Raw genomic sequence first — 20,629 nt, 5'->3', positions numbered from 1 at the left:
TAGTTAAATTAAAAAATTTTTTGAGCTCGAAAATAGCTCTCGGATATTAATTTTGTGAGGCTTTGAAAATAACTTTGATTATCAAGTTATCTTAGTGCAGAAAATATAGGCAGAAATAAATTTCGGAGCAGGTATATCAATTCTGTAATTACTTCTACAAAAAGTAAACATTCTCTCGTTAGATTTTATAAAAACAAAATATATTTTCTCAACGGATGAAGAGTAAAAAAAAATTTTATCATCTTCTAAGTTGATAATGATAATGATTATGGTATTTTATTTGAAAATTTTTAGAAAGAACCCGATGGTAAGTTGAAAATCAATCTGTGCGTACTAAAATCTGTCCAGACTCTTCCCGCGCTCCATCAACTTAACAAATGATGCGTTAACGTGAACATGGTCATTACGATGATGACGTATTCTGGAGGATTGCAGATTGACGCGTGTGTCGATCGCTATGCGCTGGTGTAGGAGTTACAGTTATAAGGTGTGTCGTGGGCGAGGAGAGAAATATTTAGATTACTGTTTTTCTTTCTTTTATTTTAAAGACGTCAGCGCACTGTGTAGTAATGCAAATTTAAGCCGAGGCTAATGCACCATGGGCCGATGCACGATTACTAGGAAAATGACGTGAATAATAGTAGCTGCCAAAGAAAATTCTTCACGACTATCGATCGATCGATCGATCCATCGATAACCAGCGGTAAACATAGCGTCGTTATGGAAGTCAGACTTACCCTCAACGACGTAATGGTCCTTGGGATCCATGCCCGAGATTTCAGTGGCGTCGATGATAATCTGCACATTCATTCTACCCTCACTTCAGGACAGTCACAATCCGTTTCTCAGTTTCCCAAATCCCGTTTGACGAACAATTGCACTATATCGTTAAGACGGTTGAAATGCCACGGATACGAAACCGCAAAAGTCACACCGCACCGCGAGACGGCGAGCCACTTCACCACACAGTCACGTCTCGAAAGAAATCCCACCGAGAAACGATTTTATTTATTGCACGTTCAACCTAGCGTAATTTACCCGTGTTATATAATTTACACTTTATCACAGCTAATCACTTACGCACACAAAGCAAGAGGCAGCAGCCAACGTCTATTCGAGACGCGTTCTTGATTTATATATTTCTCTACCTAATCACACAACATCACCGACTCTCATCTCTCACCTTGTCCGCAGATCGTCACACGTTAAAAACACAAACAATTCACTAGATTTTTCCAAAATTATCATCCCGTAGCACCAATTTACCTGCTTTACCTATCTATATATATGTATAAACTTCAAACGGTCATCGTCACCTTACGTCAGAAGATATACGTTACAAGTGCTTGTCCACTAAATCCCCACGATTGTCCGTCTCGCAATAACATCCGCAGGACTCAATAAACACACGAATTTGGACAACGTCGTAAAGTTCAAAAAAATAAATCTCGACGAAAACTAAAAAAATCAAAAAAAAAAATCCACCTTATCACGAGTAGCTTAAAGTCACGTGCCTCCCTCGGAGGCTGACAGATGCAACCCGTACGATCGTGACGTTCAATCGATTCCGGTGGTCACGAGGGGTGCTTGACGAATACTGCGTTCATGTTGTCAAATATCATATTTATGCCCCGGCGGAGTGTCGAAGGAATAATACGTTATTTCCCCGGCGTCTCACGCCTCGCGAGTAATCGTCGTTCTTCCGCCGTTGGCACTTCTCGTATAGCCTAGCGCAGCACTCGAGTCGTCGGGGTGGTGGGCAGCGACACTCGGTAACGTAACTCGCGACGCTTGAGGGTGTTGGTGGGGGCGGAGGGTGGAGGGGGTGGGGGGGGGGGTGGAGGGAGCAAACCTCCGTCGAGTACAGACAGGAGGTTTCCCGCAGATGTCCGACACCGACACCGACGCACCGCGCACTTCTCTTCGTACGTCTACCTTGACTACTTGCCGCTGTCTGCTCGCAGCCGATCTCTACTACTGCGAATCTCTCGCGCTGCGCACTGCCGTTCTAGGCGGTTACAATTCTCTCACAATCAGCGTTTCCGAGGCAGCTCTCTTCGATCATAAAACTACTCGTTCGTGTCTCGTGGTTTATACGGAAAGGTGCAATGGGTGTTCGAATAGTCGTAGGTATATAGGTATATATATATTAAGTAGCGGAGTTTTTCGTTATTTTTTTCTACGTTTGTATCACTTCTGACACTTATGCATCTCTTCGTTACTTGAGAATTTATTTTCTTCTCATTCGTTTATTCATGTATACGAGGATCTTTCGATTCTCCCGAATTCACACCCATCGAATTTAACTTAGATCGTCCATTTTTTTCCGTTTGCCGGTTGCATTCGATTCTCTCGATCGAATTCAAACGACTTTATAACTGCAGGGTATCTCGTTAGTGGGGGGAGTTGTTGTCGTTGTAATGGAATCGTAATCGCACCGAATCGCGCCGCGTCGAGCGTTCCTCCCACTCGGAGTTCGTTCGACCGATTGCACTCCTCTTGGGAATCCGGAGGGTCATCTCCAGCGCTGCCCCTTCTACCGTCGCGCGTCGTTGGTTTTCCTACCCGAGGAGTGGCGACGCAACGCAGGAATCAAGGAAGCAGGGAAGCAGCCCGAAGGGCGATCGGGGCGAAATCGAACCGAGATCGAGTCGGGCTCCGTTCGGCCCGAGCTCGACGTACAAAACGGGTCCAAACCGACACCCAGGAACCTCGGGGAAACCGTCGTAGCAAACCACGAGGCGGCGGCCGCCGATCTGAGCCCAACGACAGGTGGGTCGAGGTTGTGCTCGTGGTATGAGAGGCGGTCGGCTCGTCTACCGGGATCGTGGTGGGGCGACACGCAGGTAAAAAGCTGCGCAGGTATCGTTCGACTGGCGGTTAGCTCCTCTGCATTCTCCATATACGTATGTGCTTACATACACGCCTCAACCTAGACGTCGCTCCTCGTCCGTTTGTCATCAGATGTGTTTAGGTACATCGAGTATGTGTAGGTATATGAATACTGTTCGATCGAACATGCACCTGCACATTTTTGTAACTGAAATTTAGTATTCTTTCCATGCTCATTCTATTAATTTTTCTATCTGTATATATATATTGTGATACGTTATGATGTGTCGCGGTATTTGTTCTCTCGATCGTTCGTCGACGACGAGCGACGACAGCCTGTCAGCTTGTGCATGTATGCCTATAACTACGTATGTGTGCCGGCTAAGGGCCTGTTAAGAAAGGAACACTCTATCTGAATGTGACCTTCTAGCGCTTCCTTCGTCTTTGGTTCCTATATTGTGTAGGTATAGTCGATCGATCTCACGTTCCTGTTTGTTTGTTTGTTTTTGTTTTCTTTTCTCTTTTTCCTTTTTTCTTCCAAAGGTACAATTTCCGTCCTTGAACTTCAGGTCTTGATTTTTCTTATGGTATTGTTTTTGCAGGCTCTGATTCATGAGTTTATTCTTTTTTCATCCAGTAAAAGGGTAAAGTGTATAATATATTTTCACGATTTGGAATATTGTTAGTCTTCCGTTACAAAATTTTGCAAAGTCAAGAATTAGAAAAAAAGAACAATGGTAAGATAAATCACCCCAGAAAGAGAGATCGAGGTTTTCGCTACACCCCCACGTAACGAGGTCCGGAGGATTACCTGCACCAATTTTCAATATGTGTAAGATCTGTGATAAATTCTTTGTCCGATGATATCCTGAGAACGATTAAACGGATTTGTATTTTGATCTCATTCGACGGGGCTTTCCTTAGCTTGGAACTGGTTGAACCTTGGAGGTGATCGGTCCGGTAGTTTTCGTGTCATTTGAATAACTGCATGAAGAAAAATATATTCATTTGTGAACGATTTATGAGCTCGAAACGCATCTGAGCGGAAAGTTTTTAGGCTCACCAATCAAGGTCAGCCATATTAACTATTTACTTTTTATCACGATCGTTCCGTTTTTTTCCACTTTTGCAATATCCTTCTTTCATGCAAGTGACCGTCGATATTTTCGTCTATAGTTTTATAAATAACACCTACACTTCAGCAGATTTCTAAAGTTCAGTCTCCGGTTCATTTCTACGTAAAATTGCCATATGAAAAAGAAAAAACGGCGCATCATCAAAGCCAGTTGAATTTGCTGAAAACGGTTGTGATGATCTTTACTTCTGAAATTATTATAACAATGAATCTATAAAGCTTGCTTTTTGAATATTTTGACGTAATACAATTACAATGCATATCGTGACGTATAATTGAATTGCCTGCAGCTCATTTACTGAGTACCTCGATTCAAGTATGCCAGAAAAAGAATTTCTTAAAAATGATATCGACCTCGTGTTCTAGCTCGATATCAACAAAACAAGTTTTTTCTTTCAATTCCGTCGTTATGAGTGTATTTTTATAAACATCCACACGATAGTAAAAATTTTATTACAGTAATCACTGTTGCATGATGGAATCATTTATTTCTGAAATTTTGTGCATAAATGATGACTACCTTGCTCAATAAATTGACATTAGTGGGGAACTATCAACAAATCGATTAGAAAATATTGTCGACGTGTATACCATAATTCCAAAATTTTTAAACTATAATCAAAATAGGTATAATAAAATATTCTATAATGATGTGACATTCAAATCAAGAATCTCATCAATTCCTGGTGCATAAATGACCACGAAAAATAAAAGTTTCGTCAGAGTCCTTGATACGATTCATCAATTAATAACTTTCACAGAATAATTGACTGGCGATATAATCGTCTTATTTTGACGCCTGTACCAGGTAAATTGCCGAAGAGTATTGATTCCGAAAGCGTCAGAACTTGTCCCTCGCAAAGAATTGCAACCGCAACGCGTAAATTATCATCACGTTAGCGCTCCACAATTTATAAGATGCACCAATGAACAATACCAAACCAGCTGGAATGAAGAAATGGTGAAGAATCGGTGAACAAGTCGAGAATAACTCCGTTCTATTCAGATTCACGGTCATGGTCACGGCCACGATGCAAACGGTTACGTAACGATCCATGCTTTTGACGTGATCAACTTATATTTTTCCGCCACAAAGCCCATGGCTACACTTTGCACGTGTCACGATACTTCCAATTTTGTACAAAACACGTTCATGGCGACTGCATTTTTTTCGTCAATTCTAAAGGGAGATTTTTTTTAATCTTATTTGTTGTTTCCTGTTTTGCGGATGAAGAGTCCGAAGTCATCAGCCTTGATGAGACAAAAAATAACGTCACCTAGAATTAATGTTAAGCCTCTCAAATTATATTTCCTCCAAATTCTAAACGGACCTGCTTTATCATGAATAATTCAAATCAGATCGTGTCTGATAATCTAATCTAATTATTTCGAATCAAATTTTTTTTTCTTTCACCTCAAGCTTAGAGCCCAGTTTTTTTCACCTTTGACTAAATACTTCCCGCGTCTATTTTAAGAAACTGATATCGATAAATTATTATCGCCGCAACTTCCGTGAATCTAAAGATAATTTCTACGACAATTTCGACAATTTTTCGTACATACACAGCAGCTATACTGACACTTTCTAAGCATAAAGGATCAACCGTGATAATTTATCTATTTTCAAATCCTATTCCCTGTAGGCATAAGCTTGTAGAAAACTCAACCCCATGTGATTTGTTCCAAAGAATTGAATTTATGGAGCTCACCGAACGCGACAAACTGTATAAAGTTAGTTACTAACATAATCGATGGGATTTCCCATGTGTATTAATTAAGTTAAAAGATACCTGACAGTCCTGTTGAAATTCCTGTACCTCGCAAGTTAATTTTCGCCTAATATTCTTTACCAGTGTTGATTTCTAGAATCGTTTCCCAAGAGAATCGGCGATTGAAGACTTCCGTTGGCCATAAAACACCCCCCAAAGCTACACAACCGTTTCGCCTGAGTCGGAATGAGCGCAGCAATTTTCGCTTCTGAAATCTTTTTGATGATATACAGAGAGTCCGACTTTATTGCTCAGCCAACAAAATGCCTGCGGTATAATCATAGACGAACCCGTGAATGTAGACGGTTGTATAATATATGAGTAGACGAAGCACAAAAATGAATGTTTTACAAGATGAAGCGATAACAGAAAAAAAAAAATTTTACTCTTAAAAAAGATCTGAATCTGTCTAGACCTACAGAATTAGCCCGTTTGCTAGATAAACATATAATATATTTAAATAAGAAAACATAATAATAGAAGAAAAAAAAAAAAAAAAACTTAAATATATATATATATGTATATATTTAATTTTTTTTGTTAGTATGGCAATGATAGGTTAACGACATGTTTAATATTTACGTTGCGAGATTTCTGCATAAATTACTCAAACATAATTATTATCTATCCTGTTTTTGTACTCAAGGTATTTAAAGTTATGGAAAATACTTGAATATGAAATAAAAAAATATGCTAACCAACTCGCACGGCTCGCATTGCTTTTATCTATAGGACGATCTTCGCGTGCCCTTCAAAAGCGTTAGACACGCTGCACAGGTAGGTAACACATACATATATATATATATATATTTATGGAAAGACCTTCTCTCCTGATTTGACCTCTCCGCACCTGTAACCCCTGACCTTTGCTTTGCCGCAGGGAAAATATAGTTTTCACGTCGATAAATGGGTGTGCCATTTCTCTACCACGAAGAGTCTCGTCGACCACTTTTCCAGATGACAGACACATACGGTTTGCCTCGGTATATCTAAAAATAAACCCCAGCAATAATCTCTTATCGTCGAATTAGACGACCCAATTTCATTAAATCTCCACATCCGGATATACTGCAGATTGTAAGGGAGGGTGGGGCAAAGTGGACCCCTGGAGACGAAGTGGGCACCTTGAAAATTTTTGATTTCTCAAAAAATTTGGGGGCAAAGTGGGCTCTCTGAAATTTTTTTAATAATAAGGGATAAAATTAACCACGTGAAGTTTTTATTAAATATGAATTATTTGGATATCATAATTACTCTAAAAATTTTATTCTCTTTTTAGGCATTATTTCGTTAAGAGCGGTTGGACGAAGTTTAAAACTTAACCTTGAAATTACCAGTTCTGCGGTAGAATTCGATTGTGACTAGATTATCGGCCTAAAAATATCGACTCTATATAGTTCACCACCAATTATTTCCCAATGATTAAAAAAAATAAGTGTCCTGATTAATTTATTTTTCCTAGTTTTCTATTGGCTGCAGATGGGTTAATATGTTGCAACCAAATTCACTCTCCTACTTTAGGTATGAGGAAATCTACACACACATGTACAATCGCACCTCGCCTATATCAATATCTGTAAAATTTATAAGGCTGGGTAACGTATTTTTGTGTTTTTCAAGAAATCTCAAGGTAGATCCGAGGATTGTAAATTACCCAAACCCACCGCGAGAGCAATGCGAATTACGTAGTCTTGCAGCTGGCGGAACATGCCATCAGCATTGCGCAATTCTGGCGGGGCTAGTCAAAGACTCGATCCGCATCTGCATGCAGATCCACGATGCAGTCCGCTTCCTGTAACATTCCGAGTAATCTAATCGGGGCCGAAATAAAGATCGAGGCATACGTAGCTCAATTCATTAGCTTGTCCAACACGTCTCTAATTACGGAAATGCTTTGCAGTTCGCCAGGGTACCAAGTGTTCGGGATATATAAAACATTCCGATAAAGCTTTCTCTTGATATTTCACGCTTCATTGTCAGCCGCAACTTGCCGAAAATCAGACAAAACTGGCATAACTGGTTCTTGAAAACTTGAATACATTTTCGCATATTTGCGGTGTTTTCCTTGTGTTCTTGTTTCTTTTTTTACAATAATCTCTCAGAATCTTTAACCACGTGTCATAAGGTCTGATTTTATTATTGCTATATAAAATTGCTGGCAGAGACAGTTGAAAACAAGTTGCAAAACGTTGCATGCAATTTGAGTCTCGTGGCATAAAAGTTGCGTTAAGTTTACCGTTCTATATATTTCTACAAGCAGTAGAAAGATTATTTTTGTTTTATGACCAGCCACCTTATCTCTCGTCTCCGGTGAAACCATGGCTGTAATTCTACAAATAATTAGTCTGAGGTTCACGGACAAAGAGGCATTTTATACAAAACATGTACTACACTCTTTACACTCGATTCTCATTTAGCGCGAAACATTTTTACTTGTCAATTGACATACACGGTGAATGAAGTAACGGAGCGGGTTTGACCCGTGGAATAATGATAAACTGATCATTACGCCGAGCACAGAAAACTAAAAATGCACGGTCGAAAAGATTATCGTATACCGATTGAGCGTATAAGCGAAACAAGTCAACATTCCTGGGATAGATTTGATCATTGCTAATCTATATTTTGAATACCGTGACAATAGACGATAGGAAAATATGAAGGAACGACGTAGGTATCACCTGCATTATCAGTCAGAGAATGCATGATTCTTTGTTACCAAAATGCAGAATAGTTAAACGAATTGTGACGTAAATCAAACTACGATTTCGGAGAGCGATCTATGCCATACTAAATTGCATCGGCAATGATCTGCCCTTCCAGTTGATGTTAATTCAGACTTTCTAAAATAATTCTTCGTATAACACCACGTGCAAATATACAACCGGCTCTACGTACGTCACGACGAACGAATGCAACGTGAAGACGCTACTTGAAATACGAAATGCTTCTTCGTGACGCCTTTGTAATACACACATTCTGGGACGCACGTATCGTTGTAGGTACAGCATGAGCAGGTATAATCCATACCTAATAGCAGAGTTTTACAATCACACTCGGTCAAGTGGATCGTGTCATGAAATAAATATCAGGATTCGCGAAGCGCGTCTTCACATATGTATACGTACCATACAGACAAAATTATCCATTCGCCACGAATGTAATTGCTATACTTCATTGCTGCCTGCAGCTTGAACGGTGAAATAATATTATTCTGGAGGAGCCCCTTATCGTCGGGGGTACATAGGATGTCTTTTAGAAATAGGGAAGTGACGTAAGGAGAAAAGAGGCGTTCCTAGAGCTTGTTTTCCCAAGTCCGAAATGAGCGTATCTGCTCACAAGCACACCGATCGAAATCGCAATTATGCTGCAATTGACACGTTCTCCGCTACTTCGCGATGCATTACATATATTATTTACCGATTGAAACAGTTCCTTTGGCAGGTAGTCGACGAGCGAGTATTTTCAAGAAGAAAATACCTGTCGCCGCATAATGTCAGCGGTGTATACAATATATATATATATACATATGTACAGTTATGGCTGGAACTAAACTTAAAATTCGTGACCTTGCCTCCACGTTGCTTTACCTGTACACCCGTATCTCTGTAAACACCTGCTATTTACGACGATTTACTCGCATACCATGCGCAATTTACACGTAATATTGTGGCAACGATCGTTGGACCGATAATAATCGGAGAAGAATACTTGCAGAATGAATAATGAATCACATCGGACACCGGTGATATAACAATTTGATTAACTGAAACGCAAAAATAATGCATGTAACATTCCAAGTCACGCTAGCGCATGATTTGTCGGAGTCTTGCTTTCCTCGTGTCTCGTTGGAATTCAACGGTCTTATCTGATGAGCACTCAGCGGTTCACTGTGCATAACGTATAGACGAAACTACGATATCCTGGATCGTTATATTACCATATAAAATGTTTCAAGACATAAATAAGTTTCAAACTAATCAGCTGCGTTCTCGATATCATGTATTTCGCGATTTTTCATCTACCTAAGTCTGGTAATTTTCGCAAGGATATTTTTTCTCATTCCGAAGGCATCTTTCGGCATTATAGAAGTAAGCCTTGAAAATTCTATCGCGTGTCACACATGCAAGATTTTCTTTCATGGAGAGCAGGTCTAAGGTTTTTCAGTTGTAAAAATCACCAATAATCCGAGTTTCAGGTTAACGAGTAACTTTTCGCATGGTCAAAGGTTCATTGGATCGTTCGTATTGAATCGATCGGACGCGACTCGTTGTCAAATTAAGAGTCTACAACGATGGGATAAAGAAAAAAAAGAAAATGAAAAATGACCAGCCACACAATGGCACACCATCAATCTTCGTCTCTATCATGAACGCGTAATAAACAGTCCACCAATAGACATGGGCATTCACTCCAAGTGCGCACCACGGTTGTAAGAATGCGGAGGAGCGACGATCCGATGCTAAACGACTTTGGCACTTGGTATGCGTATACAGTAAATTATATTTTTCTCAGTCGCACGGACGAAGGATTGTGGATGTGCGTCAATCGTATACTGCTTACGCGTGCATGTTCGTGTGGGCATAAAAATCCAGAGTCAACGCTCCTTTTGTCCCGAGGGTATCCTCTGCCCTATTTTGTTCATTACATTCGTAGTACTTTTACTCGCGGGCAAACTGACAGTGAGTTTTCTCACGCAATTCAAAAACGACGGTCTTATACTTGTTGCCGTTTAATCATCTCATGGCCTGATTGGCTATGGATTGATTCGTTAATGCTTTCGAGATCAGTTGACTTTGAGTTCGACTCGGGATATATACCTAAGCTTTTGCAGTTGAAGGTATTTTCGGTTAATTCTTTTTTTCTCAGTCTCCACGTTAAGTAAAACATTCGGAGCAATATTGAAAGAATTGCTGCTAAGCAATATGATTTAACGACTAGTAAATATGGACAACTATAAATGATGCGAATTGTATACAGAACGTATTCGTTTAGCGGAGTTATGTTAATGTCACTGTAAATTTGTTTCGTTTGCGGCTTCGATGTCAGGATTACTGATAATTTGCTCTGTATACATGCAAAGACATGCGTAGAAATGCAAAGTTTCAAATACACTTTGCAGAAATAGAATTTTACTTACCTTATGCTACGAGCCTGCAGCCTACTGCAGTACCATTCAACGTATTTACTCCCGTCATTTGGTTCATGGCTTTACTGAATATCAGATGAATATGTGGTTTTCATTTTAATGCTGGGTAGACGACGGCATATCATGCAGCCTCGTCACTCCACCAAATTGCTTCATCCATTTCCAGCGTGGGCCCATAATTTATTGCTTGGGTCTTCTCGATGAGTATGATTCACTCGTTATGAAATTATCTTTGCTTGATTATGACTCCAGACCATCTGACCGAAATTGATGATTCGCAATGACCCAAAATCAAACGTTTGAACCCATATAAGGTCTCGTGGTCAACGTGTATGTAATTTATGTTTGAACGACTTGTAATTTATTGATTATAAGAATAAAAATATTTGCAAACTCATGTATTAAATGCTAATCCCTTGCTTCAGATGTTCTAACGACTTTGAATCTTTATGAAAGGATTGAAAGAATTAGTTGTTTCTTGAATTGAAATAGGCGTGCTAAAATGATTGATGTCAAATTAACGACACCTCAAAAGCGAAACCCGATCGCAATTCTCGTTTTTATTCTGCGCAGTTTGCTTGAAAATCGCAAAAGAAATAATCACCGAATGCGTAGATCTGGGTTGAATAAATACGACAGTTGAATTTCTCGTTGAAGATCCAATGAGTTTGATTTCAAACATCATCCCGTGTCTTCAGAAGTAGGTATAACGAGATTTATTTATTCCAATAGTTATACAACCCACAGCCGAATTGTTTACATGTCAGGGGCATTAACACCGGGCTTCTGATGGGCCTCAACAATCTCTCTGTAACGATGCCGTCTGCGAATCAACTTTACACTCGGCACGGTTCCTCAATTTCAAGGCTAAATTTAATACCTACGGAATGGCACAGCCATGCCGTCATCAAAATCAGCGTGTTCCAAGGACAAACATAAAGGTTGTAAATATATGAAAACCCGAAGGATATATCTTTACTGATAAGTTTTGCGACATTGAGTTGGTTCGACGGATATTTCAATATTCATTATATAATGCGATACCGGACTGATCGCCACGAGTTATTTGCCAAGAGTGTAAAATATTGAAGTTCATAGCGTTTAAAGTTACAAGAATTGCACATGCTGGTGATCCTGATAGAAAACGGCTATACATATTCATCTATCGTGTCATCAAATGGCAATGGGAAGTAGGCAGAAGTGACGCGTAAGCCGGATTGGATCTCAAAAACCTGTTTCAACAGAAAACAAGATGACTATTTGATGATGAGAATTACCCCGCTCATCCAGTCCGTATAAAATCTCACGCAATTTCCGCTCGTCATTCGGTTCCCATGTGGATAATCAGTGGATTCGAGTAAGTATACGAAACAAAAGCGCAATAAGTAAGGTCCTCATCGTCTTGGGAATTCTATTATACATAGTAGCGGGTGATTTGGCCAAGGTCACTGGTCATTCCGTGACGAAGGAGAGTTCCGGGTGGGAGGAAAATGCTATGTCGTGCAAATGCTCTATCTCATGTGTCTGTAATACGCATACAGCTTGGTATCGCCACGATCAGTACTGTTTACTGCATCGTAAAGTCATGGCACTGCAGGATTGCCGTTACAGAGTAGCACAAGTTGTTGAAGTAGGAGTATAGGTACCTACTTTGACAACTTTGACATTTCAGAATAATCAATTCCGCGGCAGATGAAGATAAATTTCTGATACCAGGTAACCTTTAATCACTGCCAATATCCCCAGTTCGCGTCTAAAAAATTAAAAATTAAAAATTAAAAAACAAGGATTCATCTATTTGACCACAGCAAGTTAGCAAGTCAAAAAATAAATTATGCGAATCTGGAAGGGATGATCCCGTCATACATTCAGCCGAATCGATAACAGAGTCAGACTTGAGACCGGCTTCAGAGATATGGTGAACTTGCCGTATCGGCAGAAATTATCAGGTAGAGAGAAATTGCAATACATCTGCAATCGGAAGTCAGCTTGATCACCGTTTGTCCGATTGTGACATAGATCTTTCTTTGGTCACGCTGCGTAGTCTCAGAGGTCTGCTTGCACTTGCTTGCGTCACCAAACACTAGACTATGTATTTTTACACCTGCTAATAAGTGCCACACCGTGAAATAGACTGACAATGAGTCCGCATGTATGTGCAAAACCGATGATATGTGACAGCGTAGTAGTGGAAACGGTGCAAACTCGACCTCCACCTTGTAGGTACACATACACTTACCGAACGTGTCGGACTTGACGGCACGGAGATAATGGTGGAGTCGAATGGGTCGACAGTCTAATGAATTATCATCACTGACTTCTACTTCCGATAAAGTGTAACAGCTTATTGACGTGTCTATATCACGCATAAAAAATAGAGACATGCGCCGTAGTGTTGCAAGGAAGTTTAAAAACTAATTTAAACCAGTGGCGATTCAGCCGCAGCCGATGCGATATTCATGTCACCGGATACGGAAGTTCTTGGACTGAGTACGAAGTGTTTTTTCTTCTATAGTCGAATGGATTTCACATTTTTTTATTCATCAAGCCCTGAACTACTCCTTCTCTAAACCGACACACCTCGTTCCGTCAATGATTTTCAATATCGTGAGTACTTGAAAAAAACACGGGTTTGACTTGTTGCTGGTCAAATACAACAACAAGTCAAGTTGACGTGATGAACTATCCCCTGAACGCATTAACAATCATTCAATATCGCTAGAAGCAGCTTCGTTATTGCTTAAAATGGGGCATTGCTCAAACCACTCGTAGGTCGGAAGCTTGTTAGTTTCTTAATTCAGTGGCAATCTTTCACTAAAAATCGTGAAAACAAATCAGGCTGGAAGATTTTATTCAATGTAGTTCATATAAACATTGAGCTTTTGATTCGATCAAGCAGAGGAACTTACGGAACTTTGTTGGGGAAGAATTTTCCGCTTGGTTTCACTCTCGGAATCTAATTACATAAGCAACATCAACTATCAATTTAGCGAAACCCTGATGCCACCCACCGGGTGTTTTGGGCCGCTCTAAAGACTCGCGTAGCGATTTATATCTGCAATATAAGCAGTATGTGTCCAGGTATCGGTTAATGGCTATTGTGGGAAACGCCAAGGACATTTCGGAGTTGCCATTCGCCGATCGAAGCGCGGAACATACAGCGTGTTAACTGAGGCGTAAAAGTAATTTAGATGCTGCTCCAAGAAGCTGTGCATACACGTACACATTCGCCTGCACGTGCTTGTGTACGTGCAGATTTTTTTGGTCGATTGAAATTATTTACGTGCTGCAGGTATACGAAGAGAAGAGGCTCGTTACGTAATTTTTCGAGCAAATAACTGGACGGTCCAGGTATCGCTAAACCATTTATTGGAAACACAGTCAATGCAAGTGAAACTTGAGATAATCCTGACATTATCAAGTGATTTACTGCAGTCGAGTCGGCCAAACCTGCGTACAAGTTTCTCCAAGCTGAAATCTGCGGCAATGTGTTTCCACTGTGTTTTTTAATTAGGCGCAATACCTCCAGGGCGTGGGACGTAATTGGTATGCAAAAGACTCGCGAGTAGGTATCAGAGAAGTGTTTTATCTTATATTCTTTCGTTACATTCTAATATCAGGATAGTGCGTTAGAATCCACGGTCAGTATGAATGTACCTACATCATCGTGCTTGAATCATGAAATTGCTTCCAAGAATTAATAAAAAGTCGATTTTTACAGTCAGGGATGTGTGGCCAACGCGTCAGGATGATTTGTAGAATGCACGAAATCGATTGGAAAAACTTACACCTCGCTGCACGTCATCACGTAATATGCATCACTCATGCTTGGAAGAGGCTCAACCTAATAAGCATCACGTCGCTTCGAAGGGAATGACGGAAAGGGCGACGAATACACGATTCGTATGCAAGTCGCGTGACTCGAGGTACGTTTTCCATTAGAGAATCCCGAAGGTGTACACTCACACACTCACACACTCACACACTCGCACACTCGCACACTCGACGTCGCGTCGTAGGATCATTCGCGATCAGTCGAGGTTAGCAATTGGCAGTTTGAACGTGAAGCATCCCATCGGTACAAGTGTAGGTACATACGTATATATACGGATAGCGTGTCAGGGCCGGTTCTTAACTTTTGCTCACGTGTTTACGATGGACCCGTTCCAAGCCCTCCATCTTGATTGCCGTGTACCGCAAACGTATCGCATTCGAGTAAATGGCTGCTTTTTATTTCTCCCTCTCACCACTTCGCCCTTTCCTTCATTCCTTCTTGCACCGAGCTATTATTCCACTTACCAAGTGTATACAATTACGCTCTTAACGCGGCACAATTAGCTGTTGCAGTGCACGAGCTGCTCACCCGCCTGGCCAATGAATGTATTAAATGTATACGATTAAACGAGAAATCCTCGCAATAATTCCTGCACGCGTATGCCCCAAGTGGCAGAAGTTTTCGATCCGTGAAGCACGGGTATTTGATGTGCCATTGTGACACGCGCCTGAAACTACCTATCAAGTACAAGGTCAGTGTCGTTTCTTACAACTGTTTCTTTTCTTTCCCGCGTGTATCGCAGTTGGATAAAAGGATAAGAGCTGGGGAAAGTGAGAGCTTCGATCGAGTCTCGCTCGTGGCTGATCTCCGATTTCTTGTAAGCACTGTGTCGAATCGGTCTCGTTCCGTGATTTGCAATTCTATTAGAGACGCGAGCACGAGGCTCGCTGAAAGACATATACGTATATGCGACAACCAACGATATGGATTCATCAACGAACCACTGACGCACACCGTCCCTGCATCAGCGTGATTGTCTCGATTGGATTCAATGGGCAACGGTGTGCCATCAGTTAAAGTGTAGCCCTCATCAACCTCCCACCGAGGCGACCCGACCTCGACGTCAACCCGGCACGGAGCAGTCACGTTTTTAATACTTCAATCTAATTACCCCTTCGTTTGTCTTCCTTGTTTCCCGGGCGTTGGCAGGGTATTCCGATGCCATTAACCCCGGCATATATTGCAGGCATCGCATTGGATGCCTACTACAACATTCTGGATAAGTTATTGTTCGTTGAAAATTCATCGATATGAAAAACTCAGCACGTTGTGTTCTATTGCTTAAACATTTCAGCCTTGTAACGGCACGTTTTTTTCTTCTTTCTTTCACCCGGTATATTAATGCCAGTTCAACATTTATGAAGCAAATCATACGGTGCAATTGTCCTGTCTGGTTGAGGGAGCCTTATGGCCACGTGAAGGTTATCAACGTTTGATTGTCTGATTGTGGACACGTCTGTCTCTTCTCTTTGTAGCATATAGCTCACCTTCGGCGACCGCCGGAAGTGCCTGAGGAACGAGGCGAGGCACTCTGAAATGATATCTTTTCGAACGTCCTGATTATATCTCCGGGCTTTAGGAACAAATTGTTCGAACAACTTCGACTAGACCTCGGTCACGTGAAAAGCATTAACACCTTAACGTTCGCGCAAAGGATACCCGTATCAAATTGAGCTCGGTTCGAGAAGAATGATTCAAGTACGTCTTCACGAGGAGACTCTTTCGTTCAACTAACTACAGAGAAGAAAATGTAACCCATTTGCGGAATACACGGTTTGTTTTGTTTGATAACATCAGAAATTCCGTGCGTATGTAAATTTGTACATTCAGGTGCAGTATAACGTTTGAATACGTTATTCGCATGTGGAGAGTCCCCGATGCTGTATTTCGCAACGCTGACTGCAGACGCAATTAGTGTTACATAACAAACCCAGAGTAACTCGTCATAATCTCAAGGTTCGCTAATTAACATTGACCCTCAAACGATCCACGGAGGATCTTTGTTGCATCATCAATTTATTAGATCAATTCACAGTGGAATCGTGCCGTAATTCGAATGCCTTTCACTTCGTCCGTTGTTGACTTCCGAGTGTATCGGACAATCTTCAACTTTCATCTTGATGGTTCCTTTGTACGAAGTCGTGTGGAGCATGCAAGGCTACGACCAAACTCAATTTCAAATAAACAAAATACCAAGTGATGCTGGCGGCTAAATTTTGTCTGCTCTCGAACTCGATGGACAAACGTGATTAGTTCGGATAATTAGTTTCAACTATTCACGCGCTCACGGGCGCGAATTGCCTAGTTATTCTGAAACACCCGGAAACATTTCTTACTGCGTTTTCTTACATCATTCAAGAAAACACTCTATTAGACCACTTACTATCAATAAAACACAAAATTCTGTAACACACGTGAATTATGTTAACTGGTTCGACACTAACGATGCTAAAGGCAAGGAACTCGTGCTGGAATCATGCTAATACAACAGCCCAAAAAAAGATCACACATTATCACCGACAGAATCTGTTTATTCCAACTTTTATCGTATCTGTAACCATGCTATGACATACGTGTGTACTTTAACCCATGCAACTGCTTTAGTGAAAATATTTTTCTCTCGAGTACGTACAACGCAGCTACTGGAGCATCTAAACAGAAATGTCAAGAGCTGACATTTTGGAGTCCGTCAGGTGTTATGTGTAACTTTACTTCCTTATGTAGACTGTACTAGTACGCCTGTAACGTGATATCCTCACCATCGCAACGCACTAAATCACGGATCGAAAATTGGGAGATTACGAAATTCTGACAACACTCATCGAACTACATCATTATACAGCCCTCTGATGCTGTTTCTTGATTCGTGCTCGTGATATCGAGTCAATGATCAATTAACGATTCTCAAAGCTGCGTGGAACACGAGTTACCATCCGAGGAATCCCATCAACAGGTGGTTAGTGCTGTTACGTCTTGTGTTTACAGATGTAACACGTGTGTAGAACCCGGGTAATGGCTCGATGTGAATAGGGTCACGTAAATGGCTACGGCCTTGTGATAAAATACGGCCTTGATAAAGGCCGTCGGTCAACAGCGGTCAACAAAACCTGAGATTGATCCTCTTGTTCAAACGAACGTCGGAGTCTGCGGTCGACGATATTAAAATCATTTACGACAGGGGTGCGCATCTTCTTTCGAGGTGAAATGAAATTCAACGATTGATAACTCTCAACACGATTCGAGATTCATAATTCAGCGATTAGTGGCTTAAAAAGTTTGCAGGCACCTTTAAACACAATTTAAGAGCTGCTCAGTCGTTCGAAACACAATTATCGTCTGAAAGTCAAGGTCTGTAAGTTGTTGCTTGATTCAATGTTATTTGAAAATCGGAAAGAAATCTATTATACTTATTATTTATATATAGAAACTTTGAGAATACTGCCGAAAACAATTAGTCGGGGTCTGGTAACACCTGATCTGTTTTGTCACCGATTAGAACAGAACCTGAGGCTATGGTGATTGAAGTGATTAGCTATGAGAAAAAAATTACACTTTCCACGGTTGATCGACCTCGAGTGGAAAAATACATTTAAAATTCAACAAATCGGAAAAATAGATTGCACGAATGTTTTCTGAAAAGAAAATTACTCACGATCAGTAGTCGTTAATTTCCTAGTTCAAGGCTTTTCGAATGCCGACTCTCAAGCTGGCTAGTCTCTTCGCGATTTTCACTCGCCCAGTTATTTTAAACGAGGGAGGATTCTGACTAAAAATTATGTGTTAAAAATTGGAATATCTTTGCTGTCAAAATTTTTCATTCAAAAAGATGTGTGTTTCAGAAAGTAAGTTCTCCAACTTGCCCGAGGCTTCATATTTCCTACTGCTGATCCTCTCAACGAAAGGATATCTCCGTTTGCTGTCAGGATTATCAGTTCATGGTCTTCCCGAAGCACCGAAAATTTTTAAAACTGCAAGGATAGCAAGTGACAGCGACCGGGTCAGGGCGTAACGATCTTCCCAAAAAGGTGGAGAAACATTGAACAGAAATAGAATAATCGATGGCTTCTGAGAAATGGCGTTACCACTGCATCAAATATGGAAGTACACGAGGACACGTTTTGCATGAAATTTTCTGCAGACGCTCCACGGTAAAGGAGTTATTTCGGTCATTTGTTGAATCCCTCTGTGCATACCGCTCGATGCTTCAACGTTAATTAAGTCTCCTGTAGTTCCTGCGGCTGGCCTGGCATTGAGACGGGAAGAACGAGGCCACGAAACTCTGCCTTCGCATTTGTACTACGACTCAAGATTCGATCAGTTTTTCCTTGCGACCAACATGTCCGTTGACAGCCTCGATCAACCCGAAATAATAATAACAATAATTTTTCATAATTTTGCGTACCTGCGTGTGAAAAGAAACAAACATAATTTCTAATTCGAATTACTTATAACTTGTAAAGGAGAATAATTTAGAATATAACTCGGTACTGAAGTCAAGGAAGCTATGCGATAAAAAAGATTTAAAAAACGTGTTTCTATTAGTACGTGAAATTTTTTCAAGGTTTACGACCCTCCACGCATAAATACAAGCGTTTGTAGAAAGATATTGAAAACAGACGAGATTCTAATCGTACAGAATTTTAGTGGAAACACCTGCATCTATACTTCTTAAAAAATGTATTGCGGACAGTATGAAAAAAAAATAAAAAAAAAATCTTGTTATATAAATAGCCCTGATAGCAAATTTCTTCCGAGTATAATCTGCGGGGACATCTGCGGAAATAGTACAGCAAGAGAACAATGGATTTAGTACTTGGCGTGTGAAGGTTAGTTATGCACTATGCCGTAGTTCTGATTGTGCACTGCGTAGAGTTATAATCAAATAAAGGTTTTCTCATTGATTCTAGTACATGCCATTGATATTTTTCATATCACGACAGGGTGCAGAATGAAAGATTCTCTCCTTCTCTGCACATTGTGACTTCCTTTGATACAAAAACAATAGGATGAGTCAATTTTAAATACTTAATTCGCGTATTCTTCGCGACTAGCATGTATTGGTCACGTCTTTGCGGTTTCGAACGAGTGTCCGTTTGATTGTTTAATGAATTTATCGCGGTAGGCCAATCAGTTGTGTGCGGCGACTGGTATTATAGCTGAGATATCCTCGATGCATTGTTCCAACAAAGCGGAAGTGTTGTACTAACTAACAGGTAGTCGTCAGTGATCCAGTCTGCATACCTTAACGCAAGCTACTTCCTGCAAAGTATAGCCAACACCGTCTGTTTATCACGTGCAATTACTACTCCGGTTTTGCAATAAATTTGTCATGCGCGCATCCCGTCGATGAAATTCCATTCAAGCGATAAGCCATTGTTTCATTACGCAATGAGTTCGAGTTACAGAGATCGTCGTTGTTACCAATTATTTCTAACCCAAGAATAGCCGTATATATAGCACAGCTTGCGCTTCGTTTGCACTCGTATAATATCTTACCTCGATTGCAAAATAGGTACACATCGATTATAATAGTATACATTATACATTGCGAGCTATGATTTCAGTTGCGAATATTTCTGTTGAAAGCTCTTTATTGCTTTCTGCAGCTGTCAGCGGTTTTCTATCATCATAGTTTAGAAAGTCTCCACCTGCAGCGGAGACGCGACAATAGCTTTACTCACAGTTAGGCAGTGCAGAAGAATTCTAGATTACTCATGACTATGGAGCCTGTTAAATTCTCAGCTTTCCCTGTACGGAAATATATTACGTCGTTACACGGATCGATTTAGTTTTCCTCTCTCGTACAACGACTAGCAGACCAAATAAATTCTATAAGTGTCAGTCAATTCAATGCAGGGCAGAAGGAACCTCGCGCTGCATAGCTGCATCATTAGGCTTGCAGGCTGATC

At 40.7% G+C, this 20,629-nt stretch overlaps 1 protein-coding gene and 1 long non-coding RNA gene across 6 annotated transcripts in view; one reads left to right on the top strand and one right to left on the bottom strand.

Moving 5' to 3' along the window:
* The window catches only part of LOC124407069, a 132,239-nt gene that overhangs the window by 100,588 nt on the left and 11,022 nt on the right, over positions 1-20,629 (bottom strand). For 2 of the 4 annotated variants that reach the window (XM_046882886.1, XM_046882887.1), the window contains exon 1: positions 738-1,299. The exons of the other annotated variants lie outside the window; for them this stretch is intronic. In XM_046882886.1, the coding sequence (XP_046738842.1) occupies positions 738-810 (73 nt within the window). In that variant the 5' untranslated portion in view covers positions 811-1,299. Of the gene's footprint in view, positions 1-737; positions 1,300-20,629 lie in introns of those variants that run through there. 4 annotated transcript variants of the gene reach the window in all.
* On the top strand, positions 10,302-19,082 carry LOC124407070. 2 transcript variants are annotated; one of them, XR_006929282.1, is made up of 3 exons: positions 10,302-10,313; positions 14,611-14,811; positions 18,560-19,082. It is a non-coding gene; the product is annotated as an uncharacterized LOC124407070 (long non-coding RNA). The 2 variants fall into 2 exon arrangements; XR_006929281.1 differs by lacking the exon at positions 10,302-10,313 and adding an exon at positions 14,494-14,526.

Source organism: Diprion similis, chromosome 6 (genome assembly GCF_021155765.1).
Source record: "Diprion similis isolate iyDipSimi1 chromosome 6, iyDipSimi1.1, whole genome shotgun sequence".
NCBI classification, from domain to species: Eukaryota; Metazoa; Arthropoda; class Insecta; order Hymenoptera; family Diprionidae; genus Diprion; species Diprion similis.
Note: the sequence above shows the minus strand (reverse complement) of the source record. Positions and strands in the feature narration are given on the sequence as shown.